This window comes from Sinocyclocheilus grahami, unplaced genomic scaffold (genome assembly GCF_001515645.1).
Source record: "Sinocyclocheilus grahami isolate Dianchi unplaced genomic scaffold, SAMN03320097.WGS_v1.1 scaffold126.1, whole genome shotgun sequence".
Taxonomy (NCBI): domain Eukaryota; kingdom Metazoa; phylum Chordata; class Actinopteri; order Cypriniformes; family Cyprinidae; genus Sinocyclocheilus; species Sinocyclocheilus grahami.
The window spans coordinates 53489-73369 of record NW_015505305.1 but is presented as its reverse complement, the minus strand read 5'-3'; the positions used below and the strand labels follow the sequence as shown (position 1 = coordinate 73369).

Genomic DNA, 19881 nt, shown 5'->3' with positions numbered 1-19881 from the left:
TACGTATTATCTGACGGCCAACAAACACTGGCCTCTGTGATCCAAAGGCTTTATTCTTTGAATGGAGCTTGTCCCCGACTCGTTCAGAATGCATTAGGGATCTAAGCATTACAGGAATAAGAAAAAGATTGATGTCTTGAAGGCATCGGTCTCAGTGCCTGCTATGTGTAATGTCAGCCTTTCATTTCTTTCCATAGGTTTCATCTGATTATATTATATATCCATGTCGCCCTTTTTCTCGTACTGAGTCAAAGCAGCAGGATGATTCCGCTCTTGTGAGTCTTGTAAAAGAATATAAAAAATAGATACCTCACGAAATGTTTCATCATATAGGAAGCAAAAAATTTGAGTTACAGCCTCTGGTGATATTTTATATAATAGTCCAACAGTCCATGCACTTCCGTGATGGGATTATATATTTCTAGTAAAGTTTATTCCATCCATTGGTTAACTTAACAGCCTGGTATTACGTGAAATGTTGTCAAGCATCTTCTTGATACCATGGCAAGTGACACAACTGTAATTTATCCAGTTTTCCTCCATTGTCTATTGCAATCTGATTATTCAATTAGTAATTTCCGGGGGGAATTTGGCTTCATCTTGCTAGGCACAGATTTCACAGCGCAGTTAACCATTGATTATCTTACAGACAATTTAAACAAAACACAAAGTATGTATTATGTACTTGTGAAATATAAAATGTTATCAGTAGGCTGCTTATATTTTGATGATAACTATATGATATACTAATTTGTAATTTTATTGTTGTGTTAACTGAAATTTTGTTTGGAGAAAAATTATACAGAATTTGATACGGAATTTTTTTTGGCCAAATTCCCTATTTGCACCATGGTTATATTAGTAGTTTATGAGTAATTAAAAATATTACTAGTTGAATCCAGTATCACAGCGAACATGCTGTTAGGCACACTCCTTTATTAAAAATCTATTAAATATTGGTATAATTATTAAGCAAATTAAAACAAAGGCACATTGCCATCCATATTTTTTCTTCTTCATTTAGGTAAGCATTGCTTAATTTAATTATTGAAGTAAACAATCAGCAATAATTAACAAAGAAATAAATTAAAAGGAGTGTTTTTTTGTTGTTGTTTTTCTTATTAATATTTAATTTTTATTTATTTATTTTGTAAATATTCTTATTGACAGCATAATAGACTGTAACAGGGATAAAAGGGGTATTTCTGTATTATTTGCTCAGTATTCATTTACTCCCCCATATGTTGTTCCAAAACTGTTTGCATTTCTTTCTTTTTTTTCTACTAAACACAAAAGAAGATATTTTAAGAATGTTCCAAAAGTAGTTTCATATTGACTTCCATTGTATTTTTTTTATAGTCATACAATGTAAGTCAATGGGAACCAAAACTGTTTGGTTACCAGCATTCTTACCAGCAAGTATTTTCTTTTATGTTTCACAAAAGAAAGAAAGTCATACAGGTTTGGTAAGTAAATGATAAGACAATTTTAATTTTTGGGTGGACTATCGCTTTACTGCACATATATACAATATTTCGCCTTATTATTTAGTTTTGACTTGGTATCAATTTTATGGTACTAATGGTTTCATTTGGAAAAAGAAAAGACTTATTGACAGTCTTATTGACTGAGACATGGGGAAACGGCAGCATTCATATGAGCACCTCACCAGAGAAGCTTTTGAAATCAGTGAACCTGCAGGACTGTACATTGGGGATGTGTGATTTATTCTGTGTGATACAGCATGCAGCGCTGCTTGGCACTTTGATGTTCGGGTTTCAGCAAGGCTGCTTTACATGTATGGAGGTGTTATCCTTAGTTAAACTAATCCAGCTGCTCCATTTTAAGGAGGCGAATGAGAGCGCTGTGGATTTCTTGGGCAGGCTTGACTGAGGATGGGGGAAGTCAGATGTGTAAGAGCTGTGTAAGTGTCTTACACTAGGTGAGGAGCTATATTTAGTGTCACTGCTGTGATGCTGTAGCTTCAGCCCCTTTAGACATGCTGCTTCAAATGAGAGAATGATTCCCAGGAGGCTAAAATATAACATGCACAAAAATGTACATACAATATGCATACAAAAGAGAGGGAACACACACCACATTAGAACATTAGCATGAGTGACAGTGATATATTGGCCTGGCTGATTGTTAGTCATTTAATCATCAATGCTGACCAATTACACTGACCTCGTGTTCAGTGAACAGAAATGGTAGTTCACCCATGTCAGTTCCAAAGTCTACTATTATTTTATTTTTATTTATTTTTTAATGCATATTAAAATTTTCTTTCTCTTTTTTTTGTGCACAATTTTCTTTCTTTCTTTCTTTCATTCATTCATTCATTCCTTCTACTGAATTTCTGGTTTGGTTTTATTTTTATTTATTATTAATCCATTCATACATAATTACATTTTCAGTTTTTATGTATTTATTTAATTTTATGTATACATGTATAGTTGCCTTGTCTATTTTTTATGTTATGTATAATTCCATTTTATTTTTTATTTTTCATTTATTTATTCATGCATGCACAATTGCATTGTCAGTTTTTAGATTTCATTAGTTTTTTATGCATGCATTCATAACTGCACGTCTTGTTTTAGTTTAGTATTTTATGTTTGCATGCTTAATTGCATTGTATATATACAGTATATATATATGTGTGTGTGTGTGTGTGTGTGTGTAAAGCATATATATATATGCTTTTTTTTCTTTTTTTTATGCATGGCATGCCATATGTACAGTACCTGTCTGGCACAATAAGAAATGAGGATCAGAACTTATGTGACTGCATTAAAGGGATAGTTCAACAAGCAGACTCTGATGACTGTTCTGTTGCTTTTGATCATCTTCAATATCATTTGAGAATTCACCTTACAATGCCATGAAGTCTGATGATGATATGGTCAAGGGTTGGGGCAGAGGAAAGCTTTAGGTTAACCAAAGCTGCATTGCATTCCCCAGGTCTGATCAGGGATTTTCAGATCAATGGGAACATAAATGAGAGCAGCAGGCTATTATGGACTCGAATAATGCACCAATTTTCTTATCTCTCCAGACCAGCTTGATGGATCTGTCTGATACAGGAACCATACATTATTGTGTAGCACGAGGAGAGCAGACAACATCCTCCTCCTGAGAAACCTGAGATGCTTTAACTCGAGCTGTTTTTAAAGGCACAGTGTTTTGTGAGGGGTGGGAAAAACCAATCATTATTTTCACTGTATGTTTCAGGAGTAGCTAATCTCTGATTGAGACTGATAGTCCAACCATGGGTTTACTGAAAGCTGAGGTCTTTGAGGGTTGATAGCATCTTGACAAACTATGAATTGTTGATAGAATCTGGTTTGCTGTCAGGATGGCCCAGAAGCGCTCTCCAAACACGCAGTCGGGCCACTGCTGATTATCTGTGTAATCTGACAGGAATGGACATTTTGGTCATTGTTTACTCATGTATTCGACAGATAAATCAACTCTAGAGAGGGTGTAAGGGATACACTTGGTATAATTATTATTACAATTATCTATCTATCTATCTATCTATCTATCTATCTATCTATCTATCTATCTATCTATCTATCTATCTATCTATCTATCTATCTATCTATCTATTATGCCAGTGTTTAAACATTATTGTAGAGGACTTTATATATTGTATACTGTATAATATGATTTTTCAAAGTTGAAAATAAAACAAAGATTATCTGAGTTTTTCTACTTAAAAAGGTCACATTTATTTCAGTGTTACTTGGTGTTTCTTCATAACTGTTTGTGGAATTTAAAAGCAATTTCTGAGTGGAAATTATTTCTATTGTTGTTATTAATTATTTATTTCCCCCCCCCAAATGTACAAGTTTAATTTCAGTTGATGGCATGTTCTAGAGTTGAGAGACTCTAACTAGTCTCTAATTAGTCACATGACACTTACAACTCAGGTGATTGGCTCAAAAACTTATGTCGCCCAATGAGTATGGATATTAAAAGTATTCCAAATATGGCTAGTTTTAGTTTGAAAGTTAAAAGTTGGCTCTTAAGTAGGTTGTTTAATTGATGAATTTGTATTAGTATATATTCTGTATGATTAATTGTGATTTTAAATTTTGTAAATGTGGAATTTTTATTGTAACTTTTGTATTTATGATGCAATGCCAGTGTACCTGTCACCAGAAGTTTATGCTTAACATCAAGGACCACAGTGGAAACCAGTTTTGAACTTTGTGTCATCCTTGACGAATTGAGTGTATTTCACTCTTTTGTTTTTGTCAAATCAAATCAATCAAATTAAAATCAAATCAGCAAAGATGACACATTTTGAGGGGATTCCACACCAGTTAGTGCACATTGATGCAGTGCTGACACTGCAAGGTATCGCTTTCAAATGATACAGTAACCACTAACTTATTCAAAAGTGGGGGCCGTTTTTTTTTTTTTTTTTGCACATTTCTGTGTATAGTTGTTATTAAATGTTTTGAACTTTGGATAAAAATGCCTACACTGTTATTATGTTTTGAGGATTGTTCATGATCGATTGTCCTCATGCCCAACCCTAGTTCTCCCAGCACTTCAGCTGTTTGCTGACACCCCCACACAAACATTAAAACACTTAATTTTTCTCGGTTTCTCTCCTCTTGCACATTCCTCTCCTTGGGTTTTCTCTTGTAATTTTAATCCCCATCTCTCGTGCTGTCTTTTGCTTGCTCATTCTTTCCTTCTCTCTCTATTTCACTCCTCCCCTTCTAATAAATTATGCATGCCATTTCTGCCAGGCTGAGGGCTGCATCGCTGTCTTGCTGAAATTGCTCTCTCGCTCTCGCTCTCTGCACACAGGACCGAGTCTGCTCTCTCAGAGCTCACTGCAGCTCAGCTCGAACCCAGAGGGCTCCCTCCAGTACTCCGCCAGCTACCATAGTAACCAGACCCTGGCCCTGAGTGATTGCGTGTCCGCACCACAATCTCAGCAGCCTCAACCCCCTCCACGCTCCAGCGGGCAGCCCGGAGGAGCTGTGCATAGCTACAACCAGGTGAGCGCTGCTTCTTTCCTCTTTTTCTTCGAATCTCGTTATACATCCATCCTTCAGTTTTGTATTTTCACAGAGACGACTCTGTTCTGCACCTCAAGTCTCTCGTGATCAGAGACATTGTAGCGCCTTTGCCTTTTTTTCGGGACTGGCACGAACCCGGGCTCCAGCTGGGATCATATTTCAAGCTGCTGCCTAAAAAGTGATTTCGAGACCTGATTAAAGCAATTAACTGCAAGACCAAAGCATTTGTTAGCAGACGCCAGTGGTACTGCATTGCATCGAGCGGCAAGTGTGTGCACGACAAACTTTGTCATTATCCAGAGAGTTAAATTGTGCCCTGTTGATGAGACTGTAATTACAGCAAACCCTGCAGGGCGGTTTCTCCCAACTTTCATTTCTGTTAAATGAGTCTCTCGCACCTGCTACGAGCTACAAATGTTCCGATAAAAAGGTACGGTTTCTGTTCAGACTACAAATATTGAATTTCCTCCATGTTCGCTAAGTAACTGACCATTTAACGCATGCAAATGGCTGAAGAAGAGCTTGAGCGGTTGGTCACGATAAAGCTGACATTGGCACATCCTCTCTCGCTCGCACACCCTCCCTTTTGCACTCTTCTCTCTCTCATCCTTTGACACTTTTAATGAACACATAGGCCCTCTGTCTTCTAATGAAAGATGCCCAGCTCCTCGGCCTTCCGGACTTGTTTCTGAGAGAGTCGAGGGGGGCCTCACTGCAAAGATTCTTTGAAAACATTCTCATTTTAAATGAATGCAGTTTCTCATTTAAAAAAAAAAATTGCTTTTTTCTGGCTTGCAAGTGTGCTTGCTTTATATTGAAAGCAGAAACTGCATTGTGTTTCTTCCTCTCCTGTGTTTGTGCGGACTGTCGGCTTGATTCTGTGGAGGGTAATCTGAAGAGGGCTTGTCTGCTCTAGAATGGGTTTATATAACACAACGCATCAGTTAGGTGCTTTTATGTAGATATTTTTAACACCATAAACCTCTTGTTCCCTAAATAATTCATCCACATCAGGAACCAGTAACAGTCTCTTCAAGTAGGTGTTCCTCTGCTGTTTATGCCGGGATGTGGTTCCCCCTCTGAGCGAGAGAGAGAGTGAGAGATGGAGAGATAAAGCATTTGGTAGAGGAATGATGGTATAATTGCATTACACCTTGGTATAACATAATATTGAGCTATTAACTACCTTTTTTAACTCTTCACAATCCTATCTTGAGAGTGTTTTTTCTTCTTCAGAGGATTCTTCCATCTCATTCATTAAAGTCTTATCAGGAGAAGCAGAGCAATCGTGAAAATAAAGATTAAAGTTACAACCGAAAGGCTTTTTGTAGACCTTTTTACATTATACAACATATTCTCTAGTTCTTTATAGTAAACCATCTCCAAACAAGGCTTCAGGATACCTAGAATCAATATATGCTGCACTAAAGACTCTATATCAAGATTTATTTATGATTAAGATTTTTGTGTTGTACAAACGCTGTCCCATGTGAAGCTTGAGCTTACAACCATTGGATTATGTGAAGACATGTCAGCTGGACAAAGGACATCTTATGTATATATATATTTTTTTTTTCTTCGTTTTTTGTTATTTCTTTATTATTTATAATTTTTTATTTAATTTTTTTCTCATTTATTTGTTGCATTTTACAGTGTAAAAAAAAGTCAGTAAGCAGTAATGGGGGAGAGTTTATGTTTGTTCATTATTTTATTTACTTTTTAAATTGATGTATTGGCGTTGTTGCCTTTATTAGTTGTTCTAAAATGTTGACATTCAAAGCCCTACCTGGCAAAATCATAATCACCAAAGATTTTTAGGGTGAATTCAGGTGCTATAAATTGCAGCACTTTGTCCCTTTCATCTCAATGACAAAAGTGGCCCAATTTTTCTGAATTCGGCCTATAGCCAGCTCAACAACTCTATACAGTGAAAACGGTTTTTGATAAGGGGATTGTTCATAGGTGGTGAAGAATCTTTTTGTTTATGAACGCAGCATATAGACAAACAGAGCCAGCTTTAGCTTTAAATGTCATACACTTTTCCAGCACAATCATTCTCTCCATCTTCAAGACCTTTGTCTCATATTTATTCACCTGTTCAGACTATTTGAATATTATTACCTTATATCAATGCAATGAAAGGGAATTTCATTGCATTTCATTGCTCCCCCCCCTATTTAATTGATCATAATACAGTGAAAACAGTAATATTGTGAAATATTATTACAATTTAAAATAACTGTTTGCTGTTTTAATTCGTTACATTTTTTTATTTATTCCTGGGATGTCAAAGCTGAATTTTCAGCATCATTACTCCAGTCTTCAGAGTCACATGATCCTTCAGAAATTATTCTAATATACTGATTTGCTGCTCAAGAAACATTTATTATTATTATCAATGTTTAAAACAGTTAAACTTTTTATTGGCCCCCCCCCCCCCCCCAATGAGAAACAGTGGAACCAATGTTTCATTGTAATCACCCACAATCTTTATTGTGATTATGAGGAATCTAAAGGAAGAAATGTTTATTCACATGCCAAAGCGTCTTTCTAAATGACTGGCACTGTGCCAGCGTTAATTTGCCTTGGTTTATCTGCGCACGCCTGCCCTTCTACGTTATGGCCGTTGACATAAGGGGTGGTGATCCCATGAGGAAATGTGACATGGTCGTGCATGTATATGCAATAACTTCCGTTTACAGGCTTTTTTTTATGTATTCAGGATACATGCCTCATCTGTTACTGTCAATGGAATTATTATGGTTTTTAAGGGATTCTGAGAATAATTTTTGCCCTTGTCTCTTATTATCATCTTAATATCAAGTAAACCACCTTTAAGGGATAGTTCACCTAAAACTGAAAATTAATTTACTCACCCTCATGTCATGCTAAACCTGTGACTGGCTTTCTTCTGTCGAGCATAAAAGATATTCTGAAGAATGTTTTTGTTCATTTTCTATCATATTATTGTCACGCCCCTGGACTTTATCTGTGTTTTTCCCTCTCCCTGTGCCTGCCCTGACCTAGATTTCCCATGTTGATTGTTCATTTGCTCCCAGGTGTGTCTCGTCAAGTCATGTGTATTTATAGTGAGTCCTGTTCCTAGTTTCCTCGTCTGGTATTGAATGTTCGTCTTTCCCCGCTATGTGTGTGTTCCTGGTTCCTTGAATGTTTATTAAAGTCTGTTCGTTTGAAGTTTACTCCACGTCTCCTCGTTCCGTGCTCCTCACATTAGCGATTCGTGACAATTATGAAAGTTTACCCCAAAAAAAAACTTTCCCAGAAGTTCATAAAGACTATCAAATATGGCAACACAAACCTCAAATGTCATGATGTTTAGTCATATGACATGCAAGAAGCAATGTGGTTTTTATTTATTTATTTTTAAATGTCTCCTAAGCTAACCAAGGCTGATCTGAGCAGTACAAGATATCCCATGATCTCTACGCCACTGCCACTCTACAGAGACCTGGCAGCCTTGCTGGTGAGTAACAACTCTTGACCCGCCTTTGACTCACCGACAAGGATTTAACAAACATTGTGTGGGTGTTTCTGTGGGGACGTAATTTGAAGCGTGAAATACTTTCAGGCACCCAAGAAATAGTACAAGTCCATTACTTGCTGTAATCTGGGAATGTATTTTCTTTGAAACACTCAACTGTAATCTCATTCCAAACAGCACCAGGAAACAATACAAGTACATCAGTGTGCAAAGAACTTGTGCTAGTTGGTGACTAGTTGGCAGACTGTTTGAAACATCTATAATTGATTTTGATCAGCTTTGAAGTGAAGGAGCATTGGCACTGACAGCAATTTGAAGCGACCGGAAGCCATTCATTTTCAGTGAGAGCTTAATTGAGGCAACATGATCACATCACAAATTGAGTTTAACTTTTTAAAAGTGTGGTGATACAATTCAGCAAGTGTTCTGTAATTTGAATAAAATATAAATATTAGATGAAAAACTGAAATAAGTTGTTGAAGTAGTAAAATTACCAAAACTGAAATAAAAATAAATTACAGCTAAATATAAATATAAAAAGAAATCAAAATGAAAAATCTCATAAAAATAAAATGAAAAATATCAAATAAAAAATATAGCTCATTTAAAATATTTATATCTATATAAATATATATATCTATAATAGTATATAAATAATACTAAAATACTAACACTGGTAGGTGGTGACAAATTATTGTATTTATGAGAGAGTCACTGAATCAGCGATTTGGCCAGTACTGATTCATTCAGGAATTGTTGAAGTGAATGTTCTAATGAATTAGTGAATCATTCTTATTCATTCAACTTATTTGTTCAACAACATTGATTCATTCTGGAAAGACACAAATGAATGTCCTTATGACTGATTATTAATTCATTCAACTGATTTGCTCAACAAACCTGATTCATTAAGGAAAGAATCAAGTGAATGTCTATTCAAAATCTCAGATTCGTTAACAAAGGAAATAGAACTACTTTTAATCAGAGAAGTGGAACTATTTTAATTGGCAGAGCAAAAATACACAAAGTAGTTACATTTTTTTATTTATTCCTGGGATGTCAAAGCTGAATTTTCAGCATCATTACTCCAGTCTTCAGAGTCACATGATCCTTCAGAAATTATTCTAATATACTGATTTGCTGCTCAAGAAACATTTATTATTATTATCAATGTTTAAAACAGTTGTGCTGCTGAATATTTTTGTGCAAACCATAATTTTTTTACTGAATTATTCAATAAATAGAAAATTTTACAGAACAAAAAAAAAAATCTCACTACACCAAATGTTTATTTTTTATCAAAAAATTATTTGAAATATCTTATAGGTTTGGAATGACATGAGGGTGACATAACAGATCTTTTTTGTTCTCTCTCTCATATTTTTCCTTATTTAGGATCTGTATTGATTGGAAATAACTGTTATCTTTCTCTCCTCACAGGTGACATCTAACCGTGCAGCACAGCTTGCGGCGGGCGACTCTTGTCAGAGCCATGGTGGTGCCCTGCTGTCCGATTCCCAGCACCCCTCTGCAGCGTCCGGCCCGGGCCTGTACTACTCCTGCTCTACTCTGCCTGCCAAGCGCGTCAGCTCTCCCCTGAACTCAATGCAGTCCACGGTGACCAGCGGATCCCCGACTAAACTGCAGCGTCTGGGTTCGGCCTCCGACACACCCGGCTACGCCACCACCCAGCGCCTGCCCTCCTCGTCCTCCTCAGCCTCCCCCAAGCCTTCTCCAGGCAGGCTTGCGAAATCCTATAGCAGTAGCTCACCGATCAATGCGGTGGGGATCGGAGGAACGCCCGGTACTCACACTTCAGGCTCCCCTCACCGGTTGACGTCTCCGCCCAATAACGCGTCGCCTATCTATCAGCAGCTGCAGACCGCAGGAGTGTCGACTTACGCTACGCTTTCACCTACCAAAAGGCTGGTGCACTCATCTGAGCAGTACAAGATATCCCATGATCTCTACGCCACTGCCACTCTACAGAGACCTGGCAGCCTTGCTGGTGAGTAACAACTCTTGACCCGCCTTTGACTCACCGACAAGGATTTAACAAACATTTTAATTGGCAGAGCAAAAATACACAAAGTAATATATACTGTGTATATATATATATATATATATATATATATACACAGTATATATTACTTAACGCAATTAACGCAGGGGCGGGGCTAGGGTTGGCCACCCCACTCACAACTGCTGCTTCTGTCACTTTTTCTCTTGACAAGAAGTGCATTTATTCAGTCGCAGAATGACTGAGAACGGGAGACGTTTCAGACACGTGCTCCACTTCACTTCAGCGCCAGGCGCGAGTCAAGCGAATGCGGAAACGGTACTGTGCTGAGTGTGCTCGCAGCGCGTGCTCTTCAAATGCACGCACAAAGGTGCCGGCGCACGCTGTAGCCTGCATCCTTTCATATCAAAGTGCAAAATAAACTACGTGCATGCAATGTCGTGGTCAGTTAAGTCATGAAGTTACCAAAAAGGCGATTAAAGCTGCCTTAAAACTGTGCATGCATGTAATATATTTTATATGAGTCACATTTAAGAATGTCTCTGAAATGGTTTTCAAAACTGTCCTGGAGCAGCCCCGCATTGTCTCACTCATCTAACACACCCGATTTAACTCGTCAGCTCATTAATATAGACTTTAAGACCTGAAGTGGGTCAAAGAAATAGCAGCCAAAACAACCTAATTACCAGCTGCTGATTTCTATTAATCAAAGGACAAAGAAAAAAAAAGAGGAAAAAAGGACTATTATAGCTTTAAGGATTCATCTATATTTACTTTAGAATTTAGTGTTTGATATCTTAAATTTAAATTTCTGTATATTTCTGCTGAAGAGCACAGGTAAATATTACATTTATTATAATGGGTTTATGTGAAGATTGTTTTAAGTTCACTTAAATTAGAAGTAATTTTTTTAAAGTCTAATAAATGTTCAAATTGATAGCTCTCAGTTATACTGTAATGTTGAATGGCTATAGTCAATGGTTAAATATTAGGGGGGGTGAGGTAAATTTTATAGAGAAATCAGTATTGGTATCATTGATACTGGCCTTTAGTCATAAAAAAAGATGTCATTAAAAAATATACTGTCTTTGTTATTTGTACATTAATTTGAAGATTAATCTCTTTGCTGATCCCTACATTCAGCCCCTTAAGTCTAGAGACTTCATCTCTTCCTTTGAAGGAACATAGCACTTTGATATGAAGACTCGTTCTCGCTCCACAGTTAGACATCAAAGAGGTGCTGTAACAATTCATTTATTCAGTCATAAACCGTACGTGGCTGATATTGTAATTAGCACTGCTATTTTTGCATTTAACGTTACTTTTTCCGTAATTCTTGTAGAAAATAATCTTTTAGGTCAAAGATGATAGGCTTTGATTTTTAAAAAAAAAACTCCTGCTGATGCTTTTAAAGCAAAATGCTTTTAAAGTCCTTAATGTTTTTGGTTTAATAGCTTCATTAATTGCTTTAGCCTGTTAGTTTTCAATTTCCATTTATCACAGTACACAACAATCTGCTTTATTAATTGATAGCATCCAATTTCGTTCTTCTAAGGTCATTTGCATGAGTTATTTTGTTAAAAGGCACCAATTATAAATATTGTATATAAGAAAATATCTGTTTTCCATTTTATTATATTTTACTGGTTAATTTATTCCTGTGATGACAAAGCTGAATTTTCAGCATCATTACTCCAGTCTTCAGTGTCACATGATCCTTCAGAAGCCATTCTAATATGCTGATTTAATGATCAACATTTTTTTTCAGGATTGTTTTATGAATAAAAATCTCAAGAACAGCATTTATGTGAATTAAACATGATTTGTAACATCAGTGTTATTAATCGTTAGGTTATTATTGTTAACTTAAACTTACACCAGAAAACATTTCTTTACTTGAAATTAAATTAAATTAAATTAAATTGTTTTATTTCAGCTAATTGCAAAGGCAACATTTCTCATTTTCATTTAGTTTAACTTGATGTGCTAAAATAATTCAAACTAAAACTTTAATAAAATCTATATGGACATAATAAATAGCTAAAACAGGGCTCCGGACTGCGACTAAAACGGTCGCATTTGCGACCAAAAATATTAATTTGCGAGTGAAGTTTTTGCTGAGGGCGCCACTGGCGACTATATATATTTATATGTTATGACTTAAAAATGTGCATGTAATGCCTTTTTTCCGGATTGTTTTGCGATCACATCATTTGCTATGTTCACGTATTAAACTGAGACAATGCGCATTAAAGTTTTAGTGGAAAAAAAGAGTTTCAAACAGTCCTTATCTCTGCTGAACAGCAGCGCTGACGCACACCTGTTAAACGCAGCTCAGTTGTGCAGCACGAGAGAGATCAAAATTACGTAGACGTGCAAGTAAAAGTGTGGAAAAGCAGAGTATATTTCGTGCACAACGTCCATTAATCGCAAAATGCTTTGTTAACTTTTTAATAAACAAAGTATCAGCTTTAAAATTATGCCAAATTCATAACGAAATTCTAAATTCAAATACAGTTTTGGCACTCTTTAATGCGGCAGGCGCGATCGCTTTAGCGCCTCAGTTCAAGCGACAAGTGAACCCATTATATCTTTCTGTTTACTACTGTTGTACATAATGAACATGAATTAACATCAAAACGTAGCCTATTTTATAAGAAAGCCTACAGTACAACTTACTGAAATGTCTCATGTAAAAGCTAATTCAGTGTTTCAAACTGCGGAAAACGTGTAAAGCTTGTAAACATTGCAACGTAATATACCATGTTAAAGGTATGTGGCCTTAGGTTGGGTAGGTCAGTGTGTGAAATTATTTAAAGTGTGAACACTCGATTGGGCACTAAACAGTTGTTATCACTATGAGCTGTGGGTCAACAGGTCTCAAGCAATGTAGCACATGCATGCTGCTATGCATTGGGATCAGAGTTCAAGGTATGGAAGTTATGGTAGGAATGAGGAGGCAACAGATTTTAAAGAGTGCTGAACTGCTGATAGCTGTTGAGATGGTCGCTGCTTTTCCTCGCCGCCCGTTCCTGCTTTCTGCAGTTGCTGGCTGACAGCTGAGAAATGATGAGACAAACTGAGGTGCCTTATAGCCTGCCGCCGAAGTGATGTGCTCACTGAAGCCGCACAACCTCAGCTCTCATCCTCCCATCACTCTTTTTAAGGGCCTGTCTGCCTGGCCTGTGGCCATTGATCAGTGCTGACTCAAGACTACACAGCTCCACAGATACACATGCTGCCAATGGACAGTGTGAGTAAAATATCAGATGTGTACTATGAGGGCTAGTGTAGAGATATCAGCTTTGTTTTTGACCATCTTGTATCAGAGAAACAAGTGCGCAGCCATCTTTTGAATTTTGAATTTGCTTATTGTCGAGTTAATGAAAGTTGCTGTATCATGTGCATTGTAATGTTTGAACCAGATATCCACAGTAGAAGATTTTAAAACAAGTGGTTCATTCATACATTTTTATGACCTTACCTTCAAGGTGTGAAAATACAAACAAGACAGAAAACAACGAGTGCAGTGCTGAATAGGGCCGGAGCTACTCAAGGTCTATATGACCATTAGTTTATTTATTTATTGCTGATGGTACTTTGGTGCTACTCAACATGATTCTGGAAATTTTTGACCCTAAAAATTATATATCACTGATTATTTTATTTGAAAGAAGTCTGCATTTGTTTGATCAAAAATGCAGTAAATCTTAAAGGGATACTTCACCCAAAAATGAAAATTCTGTCATTAATTACTCACCCTCATGTCGTTTCAAACCCGCAAGAGGTTTTTTCGTCTTCAGAACACAAATTAAGATATTTTTGATGAAATCCGAGAGCCTTCTGACTCTCCATAGACAGCAATTCAACTACCACGTTCAAGGTAGTAAGGACATTGTTTAAATAGGCCATATGACATTAGTGGTTCAACCTTAATTTTATGAAGCTACAAGAATATTTTTGTGCACAAAGAAAACAAAAATAATGACTTTATTCAACAATTTCTTCTCTTCCATGTCAGTCTTCGACGCACGTTTACGACAGTACCATGACTCATGTGGTGAATGTATATAGTCTGCAATGAACGTGTAATTTGGGTTACTGTCTATGGAGGGTCAGAAAGCACTTGGATTTCATCAAAAATAACTTAATTCGTGTTCCGAAGATGAGGTCTTGCGGGTTTGGAACGACATGAGGGTGAGTAATTTTCATTTTTGGGTCTATTAAAACGATCCTTTTAATAACCAGTAATCTTAGTTTCACAATTTTAAATGACTGTTCTCTTTTTAAATATATTTTAAAATATTATTTATTTCTGTGATGGCAAAGCTGAATTTTCAGCATCATTACTCCAGTCTTCAGTGTTACATGATCCTCCAGAAATCATTCTGATATGCTGATTTAATGCTCATCAAGATACATTTTGAAAACAGTTGTGCTGCTTAATTTTTGTGAAAATTAATTCAGGATTCTTTGAAGAAAAAAAATACTGAAATTTTGCAAACTTTTGAACAGTAGTATTTTAAAAACTATTAGTATGTTGGTAATTGTTTGTGTTTAGGGTAAATAGCACATTTAATTGCTTGTTGCATTGATGTTTGCAAATGACTATGCATTTGCGATTTGTAATGTCTAAATTAAATTAATTAAATGAAGAAAAAAGCTTTCTAAATAAAATCCATACTAGCTACATTTGTCATTTGTTTCAAGGTGATGGTACAAGGTTGTTTTAGGTGGAGCCATTTGTTTAAACGATATCATTTCAATATGACAAGCTTCCCCGGGTAATGTTTTGGTCAATAATATGACAGCTGCTCTACAGATACCATCAGTCTTTGTCCTCAGAAGGTCACTGGTTGAGATTTTTAAGTGTCTCCTCAAGCTGCACTGATCTTCTTTGTAAAGAGAGAGGTTGCAGATGTCAAACGGAATTAAGCACATATCGTATTTGTTTTATTTATCTTAGTTATAACTATACATCTTTTCGAAAATCTTTGTGAGATAGAAATAGCTGTTCATCAGGCATTAAAATCACATTGATATGATACAGACAAGAATAAATTGTGCATGCTCATTACATAACTGCATCAGTCTAGTTTTATTTACAGATATCAGCTCAGTGAGTTGAAATCCCTTTGAGGTTTAGGCTCTGTATAGCATACACAATAACCTCCACTGCTCTCAGAGCATGTGTCCTCCTCAGGTGACCTCAGGTTCGGAGCGCTGACATTAATAAGGGTAGTGATGTAAAACCTTGACATACATCTGGAGGGAGAGGCAGGGAAACAACCGTCTGAAAAACAATTGAATGCTTCCTTGCTCCCGGTGTGCCAGAGGCCGCAGTCAAATGAAAAGAGCTCGCTGTTCTCCTCCTACTACCACTACTCTCTCAGTTCTGCCCAAAACTGTGAGAGACCAGCCGCATGTATCTTTCAGGACAGCTAGCTGGAGGGGTTTTGATTAATGGCCAAGTGTTTGCTGACCCAACGTTCACACTTGTTTTGACTGGCTTGTTATTTGGTGGAAGATCAGAGTTAAACTTGTAGAATGTAAAGTGTATACACAATATACAGTTGTTTATTTAAAGACAGACTGAAGCTTTTGGCATGTGGAGAAGTTTAAAGTCCAAAGTCAAGTCAAAATTTTTTGTATAGCGCTTTACCCAATACATATTGTTTTAAAGCAGATTTACATAGCCATGTTGTTCTCATACAAACTGTCAGTATACTGAAGTATACTTTGAGCTATTGACACACTAGAAACAAGGAATGGGAAATCCATTTGTGGATTAATTTCCATGAACCGTCCTTTTGGTAAGTTTGTTTCAATAGGCCGGTTAAAAAAAAAAAAAAAACAACACTTCATGTAGTCATACAATGATGTCAGTAATATGCATTGCTATTTACCCCAGCGGATAAAAATACATATTCAAACGCATTTAAATAAAGCCTATTTATTCAAGATTTTCCTATTTTTTCACATCAAAGTTTACAATCATTTTTCAACTAAAGCACCCAATGCAGGCAATGATGAGCAAATGCAGATGTTTTACATATTTAAAGAATATTTAAATACAGGGCTCCAGCCTGCAACTAAAACGGTCGTATTTGCAACCAAAAATATTAATTTGCAAGTGAAGTTTTTGCCGAGGTCGCCATTGGCGACTATATATATTTACGTTATGACTTAAAAATGTGCATGTAATGCCTTTTTTCCTGATTGTTTTGTGATCGCATCGTTTGCTATGTTCACGTAGGCCTATTAAACTAAGACGATGCGCTTCAAAGTTTTAGTGGAAAAAAGAGTTTCAAACAGTCCTTATCTCTGCTGAACAGCAGCGCTGACGCACACCTGTTAAACGCAGCTCAGTTGTGCAGCACGAGAGAGATCAAAATTACGTAGACGTGCAAGTAAAAGTGTGGAAAAGCAGAGTATATTTCGTGCACAACATCGCAAAATCGCAAAATGCTTTGTTAACTTTTTAATAAACAAAGTATCAGCTTTAAAATTATGCCAAATTCATAACGAATTCAAATACTCAAATACAGTTTATGCGCTCTTTAATGCGGCAGGCGCGATCGCTTTAGCGCCTCACTTCAAGCGACAAGTGAACCCATTATATCTTTGTTTACTACTGTAGTACATACAAAACGTAGCCTATTTTATAAGAAAGCCTACAGTACAACTTACTGAAATGTCTCATGTAAAAGCTAATTCAGTGTTTCAAACTGCGGAAAACGTGTAAAGCTTGTAAACATTGCAACGTAATATACATTTACCTCAGAATAACCATTCGGTGTCCATAAGCTCATCAGTCAGCTAGAAAAATAACTATAAAGAAGAGTGTTTTGCTATATTTATGCGCTACTGGATGTTAATATTTTTACTTAACCTGTTGTCTACATGATTCAACTTCTCCTATACAAAATTGCATTTTACTAATGAAGAAAAACAGACTGAATGTGTGAAAGACATATGACAACACTTATAGGATGCACTGAGGAGGAGCCCAAACTACACTCAGTGGTCAAGTGATGCATATGGTCCATGACAGTGGTACAGAATCTGTGTCACGAACAATTATTTGTGACTATATATTTCAAGTTGGAAAAGACGTTTAATTCCCACTTTAAGTGAACCTTATTTCCCAGGTCATCTACAAGATCGATTGAAATGCTGATAAATTCAAGACATAATCACATGAAAGTATAGTTGTTAAATGTTAAAAAATAATAATAAAATAAATAAAACACGTTTATTCTGTGGCACCTAAAAAAATTATTTGGCGCCTAAAATGTTTTTCTTATAGGAGCCAATGGCTCCTTACTCAATTGTTTTGTTTGGAGCCCTGCTAAAAGATATACTAAAATAACACTAATATACACTAAAATAACGCTTTAATATAATAAATATTTTAATGCCACTTTAGATCAATTGAATGCATTCTTGCAGAATAAAAGTATTAATTTCTTTTAAAAAATAATATTATCTGACCCCATACTTTTAAACGTAGTGTTCAAAATGGTATTTAATTTAATTTATTTTTATTTTTATATTTATTATTATTAATTTAATTTAATTACTATGTACAGTATACACCAATCTGCATATTTGATAGCATGTTATAATGCACTGTAAAAATGATTTTTTGAAGTTGAAAATAAAACAAGATTATTGGGAGTACGTTTTACAAGAAAATTCTTCTTGCCGTTTCTTTGTAATTTTAGTGAAATTTACTAGTAATTTCTTTTGGGGGGGGGTATACAAAATACAATGAAAGAGCAATATTAATAAATCTATACATTCCTTTTTTCTATTAACAACTACTAAGGGTGGACACAAACATAAACAGTCACAACCCTCAGTAAACCCAAACCCCACCCACATTTTCAAAAAATAAATACAATTACAAACAAATGGACTTTTATGCAGAATTAAATATAACAGAAAAAATGAACAAGAGACTACACAGAACAATTAAAATTAAATTAACAATTAAAAATACATATTACAAATCAGTAAATATAAGTGGTGTATTTTTGACAAAGTCAAGTAGAGGACCCCAGTTTTTATCAAATTTGTCAGTGGAACCTCTTAAAGCAAAATTATTTTTTTCAATATATAGAAAAGACAACAAATCATCTAACCATGAAAAAGTGGGAGGAGATTTAAAAGACATCTAGTGTAGTAAAATTCTTACTAGTAATTTCTGAGTGAATTTCATTGTCTCCCGCTTAACAGGCCAATTGTGGACCTGTGTAAGGTATTGTTGATTACAGCCCTATATTACCTGCCACATTTTCAGCCCTTCATCAAACCCGCTGAGGGAAACAGTCACACAATGGGAAACAGCAGGCCAGTGCCAAACTATCGCTCAGCCCGTGCTGAGCCATCACCGGCTCTCCCGCTTGTCTCTTTGATTAAAGTCCGGGATCCCGTGGCCGTACACCTTCACCAGTATCCGTACAGTGGTCCAGCATGCAAGAAATTATCCCAGTCCACCCACCAACGCACTGACCGAAAGCTGATTATATTTGAAGGCAATTACATAGTATAGACAAGAGACTTTGTTTGCAAGGCTTCCCTGATTTCTGGAGGGTATTTGATGCGTTTGTTGAGCCTGTCTTTCATGATGTGGTATTTGGAGGGATTGTTGCTGAGGGGCTGATGAAGTGTGTCATTACAGCCGGAGGCCATGTGAGAGTGAACAGCAGAGTTGGACTCTTGCTAAGATTGAGAAAGATGGACTTTAGTGCTTGTCTTCTGCAAAAGCAAAACCAGCGCAGAAACAAGGTGCAAAGTGCAGTACAATGCTGGAGAATCAGGGTAAACCATAGAGAAACATGGTGTTTTGAGGAAAAACATTCTTTTCTGGTCTAACTTGAATGGTTAAATTGACTCTTGAATAAGCTTATCACTTCACATGAGCATCAGCGTAAAAGCACTATGAAGATACCGGCCTATTTAGAATGAATCTAATTGTAGAGCTAGAAAATTGTTGCCTTTTTTAAAATAAAGACTTAGATGATGGATTCTGTACTTTGCTATTTTTTTCTGTTACTTCTCCTGTTGTATCTGGTTTAATCTAGAGGAAAGGTTGCTTTCAAGCTTAGTATAAGATAAGTTTATGATAACAGTTTTTTTCTTTTTTGTGAATTTTGTAAGACAAAGGCACAATAAGCCACTTGAGGCCCCATAAAAGTGTTTTGATAAAGTCAGTTTTCTTTGCTTTTTCTTTAGTTGTTGGCTAAAGAACTCTCTCTCAAATTTAATTGAAATTGTATTATTATTATTATTATTATTATTATTATTATTAT

General features: G+C 36.1%; 1 protein-coding gene across 1 annotated transcript in view; it reads left to right on the top strand.

Moving 5' to 3' along the window:
* LOC107590286 (catenin delta-2-like) overlaps positions 1-19881 on the top strand; it is a gene marked incomplete at its 3' end in the record, with an annotated part of 211179 nt that overhangs the window by 167369 nt on the left and 23929 nt on the right. Inside the window, exons 6-7 of the mRNA XM_016278997.1 lie at positions 4828-5021; positions 9985-10552. Of these exons, the coding sequence (XP_016134483.1) occupies positions 4828-5021; positions 9985-10552 (762 nt within the window). The remainder of the gene's footprint in view (positions 1-4827; positions 5022-9984; positions 10553-19881) is intronic.